The following is a 17,208-nucleotide window of genomic DNA, read 5'->3' as shown; positions in this document are numbered from 1 at the left end:
TAGACGGGCAGAGTCACGTTTGTCCTCACAGCCCTGCTGCAGCATGGGGAGCCCTCTGGGGGGGCTGCTTTTCCCCCCTCTCCCAGGCCACCAGCCTGGGGGCCTGAGCCCAGCCAGAGCCTTCCCGTGGGAAGCAGTCACTATGACTCCTCTGGGCTGGCCGAAGGGAAGGCGGGGGAGCAGGCCTGCCTCAGTGCCTCAGTTTCCCCATTGGCAATGCCCCTCCCACCACAGAGAATCTGAGGCGACCACACTAGACTGAACTTCGGGGCTGTGCCCCGAAGAAGGGAAAGAAGGTTGTGGCCTCCGGGGGCTCTTGGAGAGGTGGGAAGCTGCCAGCCCCGGGCTGAGGGTTCCCCTCTGCCCCAGACATCATGTTGCAAACGCTCCAAGGAGCATCCTGGACACAGGCCCTTGCTTTTCCTCCGGAATCCTGAATGCTGCAACCTTGCCACCTCAGTCCAGTTGGAACTGGACTGGGGCCTGTCAGGCGCCGGCAGGGCGGCCCCGGGTATCGGGCAGAGGGACTTGGCTGTCCTGCAGCCCGCCCAAAAGGGGAGGGCGTGCGTGCCCTGGTGGGTTTGTCGACGTCAGAGGCCAGGCCCTGGATCCCGGTGCGGCTGCCCCCGCACTTCTGTCCCTGCGGCTACTAGGGCTGAGCTGGCAGAGGAGCCCAAGCCTCACCCCAGTCTGCACGTGCTTCAGGACAGCCGCTTTCTCTTGGTCACAGACTTAGCGGCTCCCTTGGAAGATCGGTTCTTTTTTTTTTTCTCTCCCTTTTTAACCTGTGGCCTTACATCCCAAGTCAGCATTTAAACCCTTGCAGGGGCACGAGCTTCACGTGCTGGTGGGCTCCTTGGCACAGCGTGGTACCCAAGTGCAATCTGCAACAGCCCTGAGCTTGGAGTAGCGCCTGGCATGCGGGGTGTGCCCCCAAACCTGAAGATCACTGTAAGAATCTGTTGCGGGCTGTTGCAGCGTGCTGTGGGGTGTGCGCCCCTCCCCTTCAGCACGCCCCGAGACCTAGGCTGTGCTTGTTCCAAAGAGGCCAGGGTTCAGCCCTGCTGGGAAATGCTGGCCTGAGGCGTAGGGGTGCGGGGGACACCCGCACAGCCCCGCTCTCCTCCTAGTACCCACCAGGGCCTGTGAACTCCTTCCCTTCTGGGGATGAACACACGGTAGAGGGGGAGGAGGGGGGACGGGCAGGCGGGGGGCACAGGCAGCACAGCAGACACTGTTGCTCTTTGCCTGCCTCGCACACCTGCCTGAGCTGCCCCGCAGGGTGGGAGAGGGGTCGTGTGGGCTGCCCCAGCCTCATTCCACAGGACCCAGAGCAAGTCCTATGCTTTTCTTGGCCTTGTGTTTTAGTGGGTATATCTTGGCTCCCCCACCCCATCCCCAGGCCCCTTTAATGCGGGCGGGGAGGGGCTGACGGCTCTGGGGTGTGCTCGGGTGGAGGTGGAGCAGACTCTTCCTTGCCCTGCCTCCCCCTCCCTCTCCCTGGGTCAGGAGGGTGCTCCCCGAGTTGCTTGGGCGCACCTGTGTGCAGTCCCTGCTGCGGCCTGAGCCTGTGTGTAAAGGCACACCTGCTCCGGGCAGTGCCAGGAGTCGGGACCACCACCTGCTGAGAGCCGCCACCGGACCAGCCTGGGAACTAGGGCTGTGTGCAGACTCAGCAGTGTGGCCACCTTGGAAGTTGAAAGTTGGAAGTCTCCACCCTGGCCACGTGCAGGTCCCATGTAGCCCCAGCCAGGGCCCTCAGTTACCTTCCCGGCGTGCCATGGTGGCAGTGACCTGGCTCTGGCCTTTGGCACTGTCTGCTGTATTTTGGGAGGGTGTTTGCCGGTGCTTTTTGAATTTTCTCACTTTCCTGCTGGGAGCTGGGACAGGGGGATGTTGGTTTGGGCCACGCTCAGAGGTTACTCCGGACTGTGCCAGCAGGGAACCCTGGTCAGCATGTGCACAGCAAGCGCCTGACTCCAGGGCTGCCTCTCGGCCCTGTCGCTCTCAGTGCACACTTCCTTTCCACAGCTCACCTGGCTGTTAGAAGGGCGTTTGTGGAAAGGGTTCTGTGGGTTATGATGTGCTGGGTCCCAGGTGGGGTATGGAGATGATGTGCTCTGAATGCTTTTGTTCTACTGTCTGGTCACTGTTCCTGCATAGGTCTTTCCCACTCTGCAGGTAGCATGGTAGGCAGGTATCAAAAGAAAGTCTGCAGGAACAGAATCAGCGTGTTGTTGTTTTCATTGCGGAAAGAGGGGGTGTGTAGTGGTGCTCAGGGCCCAGCCCTCTGTGTTCTGCAGGGGTCGCTCCTGGCAGTGCCCAGGGCCCTCCTGATATGGGGATGGAGCCGGAGCACTGAGCCCAGAGCATCCTCGCTGGCCTGCTCCTGGTTTCCTCTTTTTTTTTTTTTGTCCTTTCTCTTTTTGGGTCACACCCAGCGTTGCACAGGGGTTACTCCTGTGCACAGGGGTTACTCCTGGCTCTGCACTCAGGAATTATCCCTAGCGGTGCTCAGGGGACCATATGGAATGCTGGGAATCGAACCCAGGTCGGCCGCGTGCAAGGCAAACGCCATACCTGCTGTGCTATCGCTCCAGCTCCTCCTGGTTTCCTCTTTATCTGCATGTGTCACCCACGGACTCGGACTTGTCTGATGCTCTGGAGGAAGTATGGGGTGTTCAGCATCCTCCTCGCCCATGCCTGCGAGGCGGTGTGTTTCTGAGGGCCGTGTGCAGTGAATTCATGTCTCTGTAACCTTCCCAGGACGGTTCTGTCCCTCTGCTCCCCCCTTTTGATTTCACCAGAATGCCTGGAGGGTCAAGGGTGCTTCCCTTGCTGGCCTGACTCGAGGCGTCCGTGTGTGCCTACAGGGAGGAGTGGATGCGGGCCATCCAGATGGTCGCCAACAGCCTTAAGCAGCGGAGCCCCGGGGAGGACCCCATGGACTACAAGTGCGGCTCCCCTAGTGACTCTTCGGCTGCTGAGGAAATGGAGGTGGCAGTGAGCAAGGCACGGGCCAAAGTGGTGAGTGCTGTGGGGCTGGAGCCGCCAGCTGAGCACCCCCCACGCTGGCCTTGTCCTGGGTTTCCAGCCTGGCTGGGCATTTCCGATGCTCCGGGACTGCTCTGTGCCCTGGGGGTGGGGGAGTCCCAGTTCCAGGGGCCCCTCGAGGACACACAGCCGCTGCTCAGTGCCTCGCGCCGCTCCCGTCTGCCAGCAGAGGCCTTTGATTTCCCCTTTCTTTGTGAGAAGTCCCTCCCGGGCCCTGGGCCAGGCCCCTGACTGCCCCGCTCTCCCTCCCTGGCAGACCATGAATGACTTTGACTATCTCAAGCTCCTGGGCAAGGGCACCTTTGGCAAAGTCATCCTGGTGCGGGAGAAGGCCACCGGCCGCTACTATGCCATGAAGATCCTGCGGAAGGAGGTGATCATCGCCAAGGTGAGCCTGCCCACATCTCCTGCCCAACACCCGGCTCAGTGCTGTGGGGCCTCATCTAAGGGGCAGCGAGGCTCTGCCTGGACTTGCTGTTATCTCAGGGCAGGTTCTTGGCCCCCTGCCATCCTTTCTTTTGGCACCTAGTGACCTCATCTCCAGGCTGGGGGCTGCCCAGGGCTCACAGCGTTCCCCCACCCCCCACCCGCCCTCTTGTGCAGGATGAAGTCGCCCACACAGTGACGGAGAGCCGAGTCCTCCAGAACACCAGGCACCCGTTCCTCACCGTGAGTGTCTCCCCGTCTGCCGTGGGGGCTGCAGACAGCCCTGGACGGGGTTCAGGCCAATCTAGCCACAGTCGCAACTAGGTGGTGGGGGCTCCAGCTCTGCAGCGGCTGACAGCACCGCCCCCCCACCCCGGAAGGACATGAGCATGCCTGTGCCCCTGGGAGTCAAAGCCTATGCTGCGGGGGCTCAGGCTCCTTTGAGGCTCGTGGCTGCTGGACCCGTTGAGGAGACTTTACCTGTGGATTTTTCCCAGTTCAGTAGCTGCCCAGTCTCCATGCGGTGTCTCAGCATAGAGGCGGAAGGGATGATGCGTGCCCAGAGGCGTCACCCCAGGGTCCTGTGTGGGACTCGCTGTGGCTCCCTTTGCGCACAGTCAGTGCTGTTTCAGGGGTCAGCTCTCGTGTTCCCCTTCGGGCGCAGGAGGGAGAGGGGTGATGTCTAGAGCATGAACTCGACTTGGTCGTACCTCTCGAGAGCAGGCAGAAGATGGCTCCCTGCTCTCCTCCACACCCCGGGGCTGGGCTGAGGTGCAGTGCGCACAGCCCGAGGGAGTGCGTGGCAGGATCCCGGTGGCCACTTCCTGGGGTTCAGCTGAGTGTCCGGCCTTTCCCCACCTCCTGCCCTGCTGCCTTTGCTCCCCCAGGCGCTGAAGTACGCCTTCCAGACCCACGACCGTCTGTGCTTCGTGATGGAGTATGCCAACGGCGGCGAGGTGAGCTCTCTGTTAGTGACGCGTGCACACACCCTTGCGGGACGAGTTGTGGGCAAGCCAGAGGCAAGCAGAGATGGTGTTTTCATCTTCGATGTTCATCTGGTTAAACTGAGGCTCAGGGGGAATGGTTTGTCTAAGTCTGCACATGTGGGTAGGTGGGATCCACCCAGGGCTGTGGGCTAACCATGGGCTGCAGAGGGTTGTGCTACATAAGGGAGCGGATGTAGCTGAAGAGCCATGATCTGGCACAGAGGCCGGATGCAGAGAAACAGCCACCCTGGCCAGGGCCACGGCATGGCTTCCGTCCCCACCTGGCTCTCACTGCCTGCACGTGCACGGTGTTCCTGGCCCCACTCACTCACTCTGCACACCAGGGGGACTCACCCCCTCTGTGAGCTCGGGGGACTCCCTTCCTCAGTCCACATGAAGTGTCACATTCTGCCCCACCCAGCCTGTGGCCACCTCCTTTCCAGTCTGTGTCACACTCACTGCCCTTCATGCCTCACCACTTCCTGTTTTGGCCCCGCTCACCCCGTCCTGCTCTCCCTTAGGTGCTGCCTTGCTCGTTCCTCTGCTCACTGACCTGAGCTCATCTCCTGTCCCTCGCTCGGGTGCTCTCCCTGCCCTGTGCTGGGTCCTGGAGCAGGTGGCACAGGGCAGGGCATGCCTTCTCCTCCTGCAGCTGTTTTTCCACTTGTCCCGGGAGCGCGTGTTCACGGAGGAGCGGGCTCGCTTCTACGGTGCTGAGATCGTCTCGGCCCTGGAGTACCTGCACTCGCGGGACGTGGTATACCGGGACATCAAGGTGAGCACGGAACCTGGCCATCTGTGTTGTGCTGGCCCCGTGGCCAGCCCATGTAGGGACCCAGCCCTCCCCTTGGGAACCACATGTAAGGGGACCTCGCCAGACCTCCTGGGAGTCAGTGGTCCCGAGCAGCCTCGCCCATGTGGGCCGCTGTACTGCTCTGATCACACACTGTGGAGCAGGGCCCGTGGTCCCCCAAACACATGCACATGCTTCACACTGAAGTAGCCCAAACGTGTGCTGTCCACTGCTGGGCCCGTGTACAGTGGGCAGAGCTAGATCAGGGGGTAGCACTGGCCTTGCATGTAGCCAACCTGGTTCGTATCCCTGGCATCACATACCGGTCCCCAAGCATAGATGGGAGAACCTTTGTCCCCAGCTGGGTGAAAACAAGACAGCAGGAGAAGGCAGCTTCTCTATTGGGAGGTTATGAAAGATCCACAAAAAGAGTTTTTTTGGGGCTGGAGCGATAGCACAGCAGGTAGGGCGTTTGCCTTGCACGCTGCTGACCCAGGTTCGATTCCCAGCATCACATATGGTCCCCTGAACACAGCCAGGGGTAATTCCTGAGTGCAGAACCAGGAGTGACCCCTGAGCATTGCTGGGTGTGACCCAAAAAGCAAAAAAAAAAAAAAAAATCAGAAAGAGTTTTTTCTTTTTCCTTTTGTTTTGGGGCCACACCCAGTAGTGCTCAGGACTTGACTTACTCCTGACTCTGCACTCGGGTCAATCCTGGCCAACTCAGGGGACCATATGTGGTGGCAGGGATCAAGCCTGGATCAGCCATGTGCAAGGCAAGTGCCTTTCTTGCTCTGCCATGGTTTGGTGACCATAAATTTTAGTGACCCACTTATTTCTCTTGTTTTTTTCTGTTATGCATTTTACATGTAAGAAAAGTCTCAGGCCTGTGATGTGGCTCCTTGAAGAGCATGTGTCATGCCTATATGAAGCCCTCGTGGTTCCCCAACACCAGGAAAGAAAAGCCTAATAAAATAGGAGGACGACTGTGCCCCTCACCTTGAGGGGTCGGAAGTGTAGCCCAGAGGCTGGGCACGGCCTGGCTGCCATCTCTCCCTGCCAGCCTAGCTTCCAGCCTGTCTGGGACAGGTGCCAGGGGTGGGCTGGGGCCCAGTGTGGAGCCCAGCCTGAAGCCCCTGGTGTGCCAGCTTGCACCACAGACCGCAGCTGAGGGCAGGCTGGCACCATAGGGCGGGGGTCCATGGAAGCCCCGGGAGCGTGTCCCTCACCCACGGGCCTCTTCTACAGCTGGAGAACCTCATGCTGGACAAAGACGGGCACATCAAGATCACGGACTTCGGGCTGTGCAAGGAGGGCATCAGCGATGGGGCCACCATGAAGACCTTCTGCGGGACCCCCGAGTACCTGGCCCCTGAGGTGTCTGCGGCTGGAGGCCCGGGGAGGAGGCCCCTCAGACCCATGTCCCCCCTCGGGCCCCTCAGACCCACTGTCCTTCCTCGGGCCCTTGGGGGCCTGGCTCACCACCCCTCCCGGTGCAGGTGCTGGAGGACAACGACTACGGCCGGGCAGTGGACTGGTGGGGGCTGGGCGTGGTCATGTACGAGATGCTGTGTGGCCGCCTGCCCTTCTACAACCAGGACCACGAGCGCCTCTTCGAGCTCATCCTTATGGAGGACATCCGCTTCCCCCGCACACTCAGCCCCGATGCCAAGTCCCTGCTGGCCGGGCTGCTGAAGAAGGACCCCAAGCAGAGGTGAGAGCTGGCCCTCGGCAGCGCCCCTGGTCCTCCGAAGCCTGTGGGTGGCCCTGCCCAGCCTTGTTCACTGGGGACACTTGAGTGCCTGGTGGAGGGCGGCTGAGTCAGAGGAGGATGTGGAGTGACCCTCAGCAAGCCCACCCTGGTTTCCTTTCCGGGTTGGGGGGTCTCGGCCTCCGGGCAGAGGCGCGCCTCTCCCCAAGCCTCTGCTCCAGCCTGTGAAGTGGTGGCTGTGGCGGGACGGACTGGCTGAGGCCCCCCAGAGCCCGCCGCTGCCCCGGGGCGAGTGCTGAAGGCCATCTCTACCCAGGCTTGGTGGGGGCCCCAGTGACGCCAAGGAGGTGATGGAGCACAGGTTCTTCCTCAGTGTCAACTGGCAGGACGTGGTCCAGAAGAAGGTGAGCACTTGCCCCCGCCTGTCCCTGGCCTCCATGCTCGGCACCCACCCGCCTTCTCTCCCCACAGCTCCTGCCACCCTTCAAGCCTCAGGTCACTTCTGAGGTGGACACCAGGTACTTTGACGACGAGTTCACCGCCCAGTCCATCACAATCACCCCCCCGGACCGCTGTGAGTGTGGGGGCCCCATTGGGGGGCTGGGGGGCTGCTCCACCCTGGACTTCAGAAAGTAGCACACAGGGCTCCCCTTCTCCTGTGCTCCCTTAGAGTCATGTCCATGGACCTGCCTCCCTGCTGCCCTGCACTGGGGGCTGCAGTGGTTCACTCTGGTGGCTTTAGCTCTCACACGCCTGCCTAGCACGAGCTGTGCAGAGACACCACCCTGGGCCCTGCCTGGTCACATGAGGTGACAGCTCAGTGGTCAGCTGGACGGTTGGAGGTGGCTAGAGTCTGGGAAGCCCTGAAGTGCCCGACTGGCCTATAGGTCACGGAGGGCTTCCTGGAGGAGATGTGGCAGCTAAGCAGAAGGAAGAGCATTGAGATGGGCCAGCATGGCAGCATCGCGTGGCCATGGACAGGGCCCACGGGCCACTACAGGGATCAGGGTCAGAGCAGGAGGACTGGGGGCTTCCTGGAGCTTGTTTCTTGGGGACCCCTAGCAGGGTCTTAATGTGGCACGAGGTGGGCTTCAGAAAATCTCTCCCCACAGCTGTATGGGTGGGGAGCCAGGGCAGAGGACAGCGAGGGGGAAGGCGGGGGATCCAGCTGTGGGTTGGGGGCATCTGCCCAGCCCTGCCCACTGCTCCCTCTGCAGATGACAGTCTCGGCTCGCTGGAGCTGGACCAGCGGACGCACTTCCCCCAGTTCTCCTACTCGGCCAGCATCCGCGAGTGAGCGCCCACCGGACGCCCGCGCACACGCACACACAGGCCGCCAGCACCGCCGGGCCGCTCGCTCTCTCCCTACCTTCTCTCTCCCTCTCTTTTTTAAAAAAAATCTTTTTATTTTGCCGTTTAGTTTGCATCCCAATCGCCCACCTTCTCAGCCCCTCTTAAGTGCTCTCTCTCTCAGCCCCTCCGAACCCCCTCAGCGGCCCCCGCAGCCCCGCCCCTAGGCCCTGTTCTGCCCTCCCCTCTGCCCGGACCAGGGCCGGGGAGACGCCACCCCACTGGCGATCCCGGCTTCAGCAACACAGCCCTGGAAAGGGGCCAAGTGGAACCGGGGCCATAAAGCAATAACGACCAGGGCCAGGCCGGACTTCTGGAAGCTGTGGGGGAGGCCTGAGCCCCCTCGAGTGGACAAAGAGCCAGCAGCCGTCTGGGCGGCCCAGAGGGGCCGGGCACTTCCAGCCCTGCATGCACCCTCTGAGCTGTGCTCCTGACAGGGGAGAGGCAGATGAACATTGGGGGGTTTGTCTCCCCGCCTCTCCCTGGCCCCGTGCCTTACTAGGGCTTCCTTCCAGCTGGCCTTACCTCCTGCTGGACCCCTGGGCCTGGCCCCAGCCCCTTCCAAGGAGTGGGGACTGGAATCGCCCCCTTCTCTGCCTGAGACGGTGGGTGCCAGCCTGTTACGCATCTCGCACCGAGACAGTATTGGCCCGGGCCCAGGGGCAGGGCTGGTGTCTGGTACTTCCTGAGGTGGGGGCCTCTGAGAAGGCACCTCCCTCGCCCCGTCTCTGAGCCCCACATTCTGCAGCCTTAAGGTGAACGTGTGTCTGCTGTGGGCGTGTGTGGGGGCCCCAGCCCTTATGTGTGCCAGGGGTATGAGTAGCGACTCAGCCTTGGGTGTGTGTGCATGTGTGTGTGTGTGAGTGCGTGTGCTTGTGTGTGTGTGTGTGTGTGTGTGCACATGTGTGATGGGGGAGGGCTTGGGCCTGGCCCGTGCATTTCATCCCGGAGAGGGGTGTTGCCTGCACAGGGTCCCCACCTGAGGTTTTCTGCTGTCCTGGCCCGCCCCCAACTCCCCATCCCCCCCCTCCACTGCTCCAGGAGTTTGAATTTAGTTCTCGTGGTTTTGATCTTCCCACCCGCCTCCTGTACTAGGTAGTTCACAGAAAGACATCCTGGGGTGGGGGTGGGAGTGGGTTTCTTGGGGAGGGGGGTCTTTTTTCCTTTCTGTGTATGTATGTCATTTATCTGATGATTCTCTGCCTCCCCCTGGCCTTTCCTTATATTTGTACGGTACAGCAATAAAGACACATGTTTCAGACCAGGCCTCTCCTTGCGTGCAGAGTTGGGAGCCTGATGTGGGGAAGCAGGGGGGCATGGAGGGCCCCACCCACCCACCCTGGAATCTGCCACAGCTTTGGGAGGCCCCTGGGCCAGCGTGGGGGGGGGTCCCCTGATCTCCCCCATCTCCCCACTGGCTCCCCCAGGAGCCTTGAGGCCCCGTCTCCCCCACCTTCCACAAGTCCTGGGGCATGTTGCTGGAGTTTGTGCTTAAGGTTGGCTCCCAGCATGGCCAAAGCTTTGGGCATCCTGACGACTGTCACCTCTCTCCTTGAGTTCCTGCTCCTGACTAGGCGGCCGGGAGAAAGTGTGCCCAAGATGTTGCGTTCACCTGTGAGGGTGGAGCCAAGTGAGCTGTTGCCACGCTGAGGCCCTGGAGTTGTTTGTGACTGTGGGTTCATCACTGAAGAGCCCGACAGCTGTACGGCTTGGACCCCGCCTCCCCCGGGTGACTTGTGTTTGCTTCCATCCACCTCACGGTCACCTGCCGGTTCAGCAGCTGAGTCTCGGGGAGGGCTTTTCCCCAGGATGCAGTTTTAAGGTGGGAGCATGTGAATTAAAAAAAGGGGGGGCGTGCTGGAGCGATAGCACAGCAGGTAGGGCGTTTGCCTTGCACGCAGCCGACCCGGGTTCGATTCTCAGCATCCCGTATGGTCCCCCTGAGCACCACCAAGAGTAATTCCTGAGTGCAGAGCCAGGAGTAACCCCTGTGTATCGCCGGGTGTGACCCAAAAAGCAAAAAAAGTTCTGGCAATTAGATTCATGGAGATGACTCTTTCCTCATGGGCTCTCAGAAATTTACACCAGCCGGGTGTTTGAGAGAGTGGAGAGAGAAAAGTGACTGTGGGCTTGTGACTGGGGAAGCGGCCCAGCTGGGAACCGTGCTGTCAGTTCTCCACAGGCGTCGCACCCTGAAAAATGTACCCCATGCCAGATGGATCCTGCCCTTTCGGTTCCAGTACCAAACCCTGGACACTGGCATTTGGAGCCTGACCCACATGCCCCCACTGGACAGTAGGGGAGCAATGAGAGCAGAACACTCAGCCAGTTGATGCGTTCTGGGGTCTCCTGGGGTCCTCCCTTTTTCCCAGGTGTTCTGTGAGGTGTTGTAAGGCAATGTGCCCCAGGCAGCTTGAGTTACCCCACTGGCCTGGTTCTGGGTCAGCAGTGCTGTAGGAAGCCTCACTCCCTCGGGACTCCCTGTGTGCTCTTGGGTCAACATCCCGGGGGGGCTAGATTTTTGTTATTTTTCAGCCATACTCAACAGTACTTTGGGCTTACTCCTGCCTCTCTGCTCAGGGAACCTACGTGGTGCCGGAGATCAAACCTGGGTCAGCTGCTTGCTCTGGCCTCTGGCCATCTTTTTTTCAACAGTGCAAAGAATTGTCTTCCCCTTCTCCATGGTGCCTGCACACTGTTCTCTCCCTGCTTCCAAATGAGAACATTCTCTTACATTTCCAAGGTTAACGCTGAAATAACGTGTTATCAGGTTATCAGATCTTGTCACCTACCTGTCACTCATGTCCTTGGGCACTGGGAATGAAGCATCCAGACTCCAGGGGCGGGCACGCCCTGGGCTGGGGCAGCTGAGTGCACACGGTCCCTCTGGGGTCTGGGGTCTGTCTCTTGATGGTTGTACTCAAGCTATCTGGGCAGGAATTCCCAGGTCCCAGAAGAAGGGGTGACCTTGGCATCCTGAGGGGAGGGCCCAGGAGAGTTGTCCCTGTGCCTCAGGCTGAGGCCTCCTGCCAGCTTTCCCTGGGAAAGGTCCCACTTTGAACCGGGGTGTAGGTGGCCCGTGGCCCATGGTATCTGGGTCTGCGCACTCTGCAGGCTGGGCTGTCCACAAAGCACTTGCCTCAGACCACTGTCGTTACAGTGAGCATCCTGCCTTCTCCTTTTCCTTGTCCACAAGACACACCTCTCATCCCGACAGTTAGGAATAAGCTGCTGTTCAATTTTTTTCAGTGGCCTGTGGTCCACCACTAATGACACACTCAGATTGCCCAGCTTTTGGCTTCCTTTTCTCTCTGCTATCACTGTCACACTTTCATACTTTCAAAAAAAAAAATATTCTAGGGGCCAGCGGATAGGGCTTTTGCCTTGCATAAGACCAACCTGGGTTCAATCCCTGCTACCCCATATAGTCCCCTGAGCCAGCCAGGAATGATCCCTGACTACAGAACCAGGAGTAAGCCTGAGCACTGCTACCTGTGGCCCTTAAAAAAGATGTTCTGGAGCCAGGGAGATGGCTCCAATGGGACAGCACATACCTAGGATGTTCACAACCCCAAGTGTAATTAAGGTGACAGGGTTTGGGGACCCAGAGCAAAGTACAGTGGGGAGCGCGATTCCCTTGAACATGGCCGACACAGGTTCAATCCCCAGCATCCCATATGGTCCCCTGAGTACCACCAAGAGTGATTCCTGAGTGCAGAGCCAGGAGTAATACCCCTGAGCATCTCCAGGTGTGACCTAAAAAGCCAAAAAAGAGAAAGTGACATGAATTGGGCTGGAGAGGCCAGCCTAGATACAACCCTCAGCACTATTGGGTCCCCCAAGGCCCACCACGAGCCTTATCCCTGTGTGCTGAGTCAGGGATAAGCTCTGAGCCCCCAAACAAAAGGTGGTATGGCTAGGGCACCCAGACACCACCGGGTGTGATCTCATGGCCCCTGGGCATTGCTCGGCCCAAAGACTGCACCTTCAAACCTAGAGCTAAGAAGGGGCGCAGCTCCTGAGCCACCACCGCTGGAAATGGGACAACCATTGGGACACATCCAGGTCACACGTGCAACCTGGGCTCATGGACCCTGTGCCCTTCCTACCATCCCTGGAGGCAGCCCTGAAGCCCTGGCGGTCCCCAGACCCAGAGGACCTAGAGAGTACTGCATCCTCGGGGCCTGGTGGTTAGTGGGGTATTGTTGAGAGCAACCCTTGGACCCCATTCTGGGCATCACTTGGGAGCCTTCCTCCTAAATAAAAAGTCATGTAGAGGCAAGCTCGGCACTCAGTGCTAGGGGGTGTCACTGGGACAGACATCCCTGTCCACAGTGCTCTACATCTATAGCAACAACCCCGCCCTCCCAGTCTTGTCAGGAATCTTCACATCTGCCTGCCCTGTTGATTCCTGTTTGCCACGACGCCTTGGTTCCTTCCCTCCACCCCGAGCTAGCACACACAGGTTTGTGACGATGCCTTGGCTCCTTCCCTCTGTCCCAGGCACTCAGGGTTGCTAGCCAACCCACCAAGAGCCCCCGAGCAACAGTTGCTGTGGTTCGTCTCTTGTTCTTTTAGTTTTCAGGTGGAGGCATCCAGTTGGGCCTCTCCGGAGGCTCGCACGAGAGTACAGAGGGTTGGGCCGCTTACCTGGCACACAGCCAACCCAGGTTGGATCTCTGGCATCCCGTATGGGCCAGTGGGTGAGGGGTGCACAGTGCGCATGCGTCCAGCTGCATTTAAAACCCCTTCCTTTCCCCCGGGGCCTCAGTTCCAGAGGGAAGAGGCAGGCGTGCCACTGTGCCCCGGCAGACCACAGCCTGGAGGATGCTGGTGAGCTGCCTCAGCCCCCAGCCCAGTGCCCGTGAGTCCCTGCATGCACAGGCCGCTTGTTCCCCTTTTCTTCGCAGAGTCCAGGGGCCATGCTCGAATCTGATCCTCTAGGAGCCCCAGTCCCCGCCTGCAGGAGCGGCTCCCCCAGTCTTGCTGAGAGGCTCCCGGGGCTGCCGAGTGAGCCCCCGGGGCTGGAAGAAGCGCTAAGCACGCTGGGGTTGGATGGAGAGCGTGCTTATGCCCGGGACATCTTCGCTGAAGTCATGGTGAGCACAACCCGCAACCCCCATTCCCGTTCCACCCCCCGATGGGAAAATTCTTTGCAGGTTTAGAATCGGAGGAACCCAGGGCTCACTCACTCATCCAAAGCCTGCCATCAACTTTCCAGACCTGGCAGGAGCAATAGTACAGTGGGTAAGGCGTTTGCCCTACCAGGAGTACCATCAAGAGTAACCCCTGAGCAACACTATGATCCCCAAAAAGAAGCACAAAAAAACTCCAAGCTCTCCAGGCCATCCCTAAATTGTTTTTTGCCCAGCCGGGTGGACCTGAACCTGCTCCACCTGAATCCGTTTCACAAACCCTTGGCGTTGTTAACAAACGTGCTTGAGCTTATTGTAGGCACGGGGGATGCCTTGATGACCCACCTGGAATCTGGAGGGCCGGTCTGCCTGGCAGGGAGTGCAGCCAGTGGCTAGAACTGACCGTTTAGGTAGGAGGCCCAGATGACCCTCCCAGGCCAGGCAGCCCCACAGGTCTGTGTATAAGCCAGGTGGCAGAAAAGCAGTGTGGGGGCCACAGCTGGGGCGCCCAGGAGAATGTGCAATATCAGGGGTGGAAACCATGGCTTCTGCATGCAAAGCCCAAGCTCCAGCCCACTGAGCCATTTCCCCTGCCAGGGAGTGGTTTTTGTTTGGGGCCACACCTGGTGGTACCCAGGGCTTAACCCCTGGGTCTGTGCTCAGGAATGACTCCGATGGGGACTTGGGAACCACATATTGGGTGCTAGGGATCGAACAGGGTCTACTGCGTGCAAGGTGAGCACCCACTGCCCTGTACTGTCTATCTCTCCAGCCCCAGAAGCATTTCTTGAAGCTCTGTTAAGAGTATCTGGGGTGGGCGGGGGAGGTGTAGGATGCAGCAGGAATCTGAACGTAAGTTCCTGCCCTCAGAGGAGTGGGGCGGGCAGACAATACACGGAGAAGCACCAGATGGCTCCAGACTGAACAGACTATGAGGAGGAGACAGTGATACCAGAGAAATTCGGGGAAATTCTGGCAGGGGCTTTTGAAGGATTGAAAGGATTGAGAAACGGGTGGACAGTGCAAGCAGCTGGGAGGGACCATCTCAGGGAAGGGGTGCAGAACGTGAATGCAGAGGCCCCGAGACAGGAGGAACTGGGTTTAGCCTAGGACCTAACATGGGCCGGAGTTCTGGAATGTGCCTTGTGCAGGAAGAGGGGGAAATGCCCCACTAGGGGCATGGCTCGATGGAGAATGGGCGGGGTCTGGTGGATCAGGGGCGGGATCTGGTGGAGGCTGAGGAATGAGCGCTTGCCAGAGGTCCTAGAAGTCAGAATCTTAGAGAGTCCACGCTAGGGAGTCCCTGAGTTAGTCCCTTCTGGGAGCTTAGGGAAGAAGGGCTGACCAGGATTGGCGGGCCAAGAATGGAGAGGTCAGTGGCCCTGCGGGCTATAGATTGGAGAAGTGGTTAGAAAGGACTTCCAGGAGAAATTGCAGGGTTTCGGAAGGGGTCACTGAAGCGGAATCCCTCTGGGGAAGACGCTTTCCACCAGTCTGGGTATGTCGATGTCCAACTGGAGCCCGGAAGTGGTTGCACCCAGAGCCGAAGCTCAGGAGCAACCGCCGGGTAGGCGTGAGGACGAGTCTCCCTGCTGCACCCCAGGTGTGCCGCGGGCCGCCCAGGAGGGCCCTGCCTCGCAGCGTGACCCCAGAGATGCGGGCGCTGGTGGTGGACTGGCTGGTTCAGGTGCACGTAAGTAGTCGGGCAAGGTCGGGGGCGGGCTGCCATCACAACCTAGGAGCCTGATGGCCACCTACACACTTTCCAGGAGTACCTGGGCCTGGTGGGGGACACGCTGTACCTGGCCGTGCATCTGCTCGATTCCTACCTGTGTGCGTGCAGAGTGCGCCTCCGCCGGCTGCAGCTGCTGGGGGTGGCCTGCTTGTTCGTGGCGTGCAAGATGGAGGAGTGCGTGCTGCCCGAGGTACTTTGGGGCAAGGCTGGAGCCCTTCGCGCGCGCATTTTAACGCCTAACGCGTGCAGAGTGTGCACTGAAGATTCCAGTCGATCTGTCAGAGCTAGGGCAATCAGTGCCCCTTCAACAGAGAAGATTGAGGCCCAGAGACAGGAAGACAGCAGTTGGGGTTTGAACTCAATCTTGAATATTCATGCGCAGTTACAGTTTACCTGGTGCAGCCAGAGGCGCTAACGCCAGCAGAAACGGAGTGCCTAACCCGAAATACCTGCCTTAGGCAGCCGAATCTACCCGGGTCACACTGGGAGGCCAGCGGTGTCGGGTTTGAACAGAAACTAGGTCTTTCTCATGCTGGCTCCTGCATGCTCTAACTTCCACGCAACAAGTCCGTGGCCCCATTTTACAGATGAGGAAACTGGGGCCGGGAGAGAGAGTGCAGAGGTCGCCTTGCATGCGGCCAGCCCGGCTTTGATCCTCGGCATTCTATATGGCTCTTGAGCACTGCCAGAAATGATTCCTGACTGCAGCGCCAGGAGTCACCCCTGAAGGGTGTGGCCCGGGAGGGGGAGAGGGGAGGGAATCCTAGTCAGGTCCAAGGATCTCGTCCCACTCTTTGTCCCAATCCTCAGTCTGCCTCCCTCTGCCTCCTGGGCGCTGGATCTTTCTCGCGTGCCGAGCTGCTCCGCGCTGAGCGCCGCCTCCTGAGCCGCCTGGATTTCCGACTGTACCACCCGGGCCCGCTCCCTTGCCTCGGGCTGCAGGCGGCGCTGGCGGGGAGCGACCCCCAGGTGCGCGGGCAGGGACGGACCCTCGCGCGGGGGCGGGGCCTGCGAGCGGGGCCTGATGTATTTGCAGCCCCTGCAGGTGCTGCTCCTCGCCACCTATTTCTTGGAGCTGTCTCTGCTGGAGGCCGAGGCTGCGGCCTGGGAGCCCGGTCGCCGCGCGGCCGCGGCGTTGAGCCTGGCGCATCGTGTGCTCGGCGGGGCGGGCTCCGGCCCGAAGCCGGCGCTCTACAGGTGAGGCGACCTCGACTCACCTTCCTGGTCGCCATCGTTAACATCTCCGGGAATGAGCGACAGTTGTGGGGGGCAGAGGGAAGAGGGCTTGGGAGGGGACACCCAGGCTCGACTTTTCCGGGGGGAAAGGGAATGGGGGGTTGTTCCAAGGTTTGCGGACCTACGGTCGGAATTAGGACATTTTCCTGGCCTGGGCACCCCAGAGTTTGAGACGGAGAAGGTCGATTACTTTCCCGGCCCCGTGTCCCGAGGTCGACCTGAATATTTGTCCATTCTTAGCCCCACTCCTCGCCTCTTCGGGGATCCTGGCCTTTGCGCCCTGCGGGCAAACGGGGGGGGCGGGGAGTCAGCCTCTAGGAAGCCCCCAGGCCCCCAAATCTCAGCCTCGAACCCCCAGCTCCGAGGAGAGCTCGCCTCCACCGCAGCCCCGTTTCTCGGTCTCCCTGCCGCAGCTCTGCGGAACTGGGCGCGCTGGAGCGGCGCATGGCGCGCGCGGCGCTCCGAGGCCCCGCGCCGGGCCGCGCCGCCGTCTTCCTCAAGTACGCGCGGCCCCAGCGCCAGGGCACCAGCCTGACCGCCGCCCACCTGCTCCGCCACCACCCGCTTGGGCCGCCCTGACCCCCGAGACCCGGTTCAAATAAAGACGGTGTGTGTCCGGTCGCTTCAATAAAAGTTTCTTTTATTCCCGGCGCTCCTAGTCCCCATTGGTCGCGGGCCGCCTCCCCGTCTCGCGTTTGATTGGTTACTTTTTCGCCCTCTTTCCCCTGATTGGATGTTTGTACTGAGTCGCCTAGGGCCTGCTGGGAAAAAAAAAACTGCGA

General features: G+C 60.2%; 2 protein-coding genes across 6 annotated transcripts in view; both read left to right on the top strand.

Annotated features, from left to right (window-relative positions):
• AKT2 (AKT serine/threonine kinase 2) overlaps nt 1-9,579 on the top strand; it is a 42,806-nt gene extending 33,227 nt beyond the window's left edge. For all 5 annotated transcript variants that reach the window (XM_055145574.1, XM_055145576.1, XM_055145577.1 and 2 more), the window contains 10 exons: nt 2,874-3,027; nt 3,311-3,442; nt 3,658-3,723; nt 4,368-4,436; nt 5,119-5,241; nt 6,508-6,636; nt 6,759-6,973; nt 7,287-7,374; nt 7,442-7,544; nt 8,188-9,579. In XM_055145574.1, the coding sequence (XP_055001549.1) occupies nt 2,874-3,027; nt 3,311-3,442; nt 3,658-3,723; nt 4,368-4,436; nt 5,119-5,241; nt 6,508-6,636; nt 6,759-6,973; nt 7,287-7,374; nt 7,442-7,544; nt 8,188-8,267 (1,159 nt within the window). In that variant the 3' untranslated portion in view covers nt 8,268-9,579. The remainder of the gene's footprint in view (nt 1-2,873; nt 3,028-3,310; nt 3,443-3,657; nt 3,724-4,367; nt 4,437-5,118; nt 5,242-6,507; nt 6,637-6,758; nt 6,974-7,286; nt 7,375-7,441; nt 7,545-8,187) is intronic.
• A 3,487-nt stretch (nt 9,580-13,066) lies between these two features.
• Nucleotides 13,067-17,019, top strand: CCNP (cyclin P). Its single transcript, XM_055146125.1, has 6 exons — nt 13,067-13,419; nt 15,059-15,148; nt 15,225-15,380; nt 16,001-16,159; nt 16,236-16,387; nt 16,840-17,019. Exons 1-6 carry the CDS (start codon nt 13,243-13,245, stop codon nt 17,003-17,005), a joined length of 900 nt encoding a protein of 299 aa, XP_055002100.1. The 5' UTR covers nt 13,067-13,242; the 3' UTR covers nt 17,006-17,019.
• Nucleotides 17,020-17,208: the final 189 nt, after the last annotated feature.

The sequence above is a fragment of the Sorex araneus genome, chromosome 8 (assembly GCF_027595985.1).
Source record: "Sorex araneus isolate mSorAra2 chromosome 8, mSorAra2.pri, whole genome shotgun sequence".
Lineage (NCBI taxonomy): Eukaryota > Metazoa > Chordata > Mammalia > Eulipotyphla > Soricidae > Sorex > Sorex araneus.
The sequence above is the reverse complement of the archived record's forward strand: the minus strand, read 5'-3'. Positions and strand labels throughout refer to the sequence as shown.

Excerpts from the sequence above, each read along its gene's own strand:
- CCNP (XM_055146125.1), top strand. The coding sequence starts at position 13,243 with ATGCTCGAATCTGATCCTCTAGGAGCCCCAGTCCCCGCCTGCAGGAGC. Across the intron at positions 13,420-15,058 it reads ACATCTTCGCTGAAGTCATG|GTGTGCCGCGGGCCGCCCAG; the intron begins GTGAGCACAACC and ends GCTGCACCCCAG. Across the intron at positions 16,388-16,839 it reads CCGAAGCCGGCGCTCTACAG|CTCTGCGGAACTGGGCGCGC; the intron begins GTGAGGCGACCT and ends TCCCTGCCGCAG.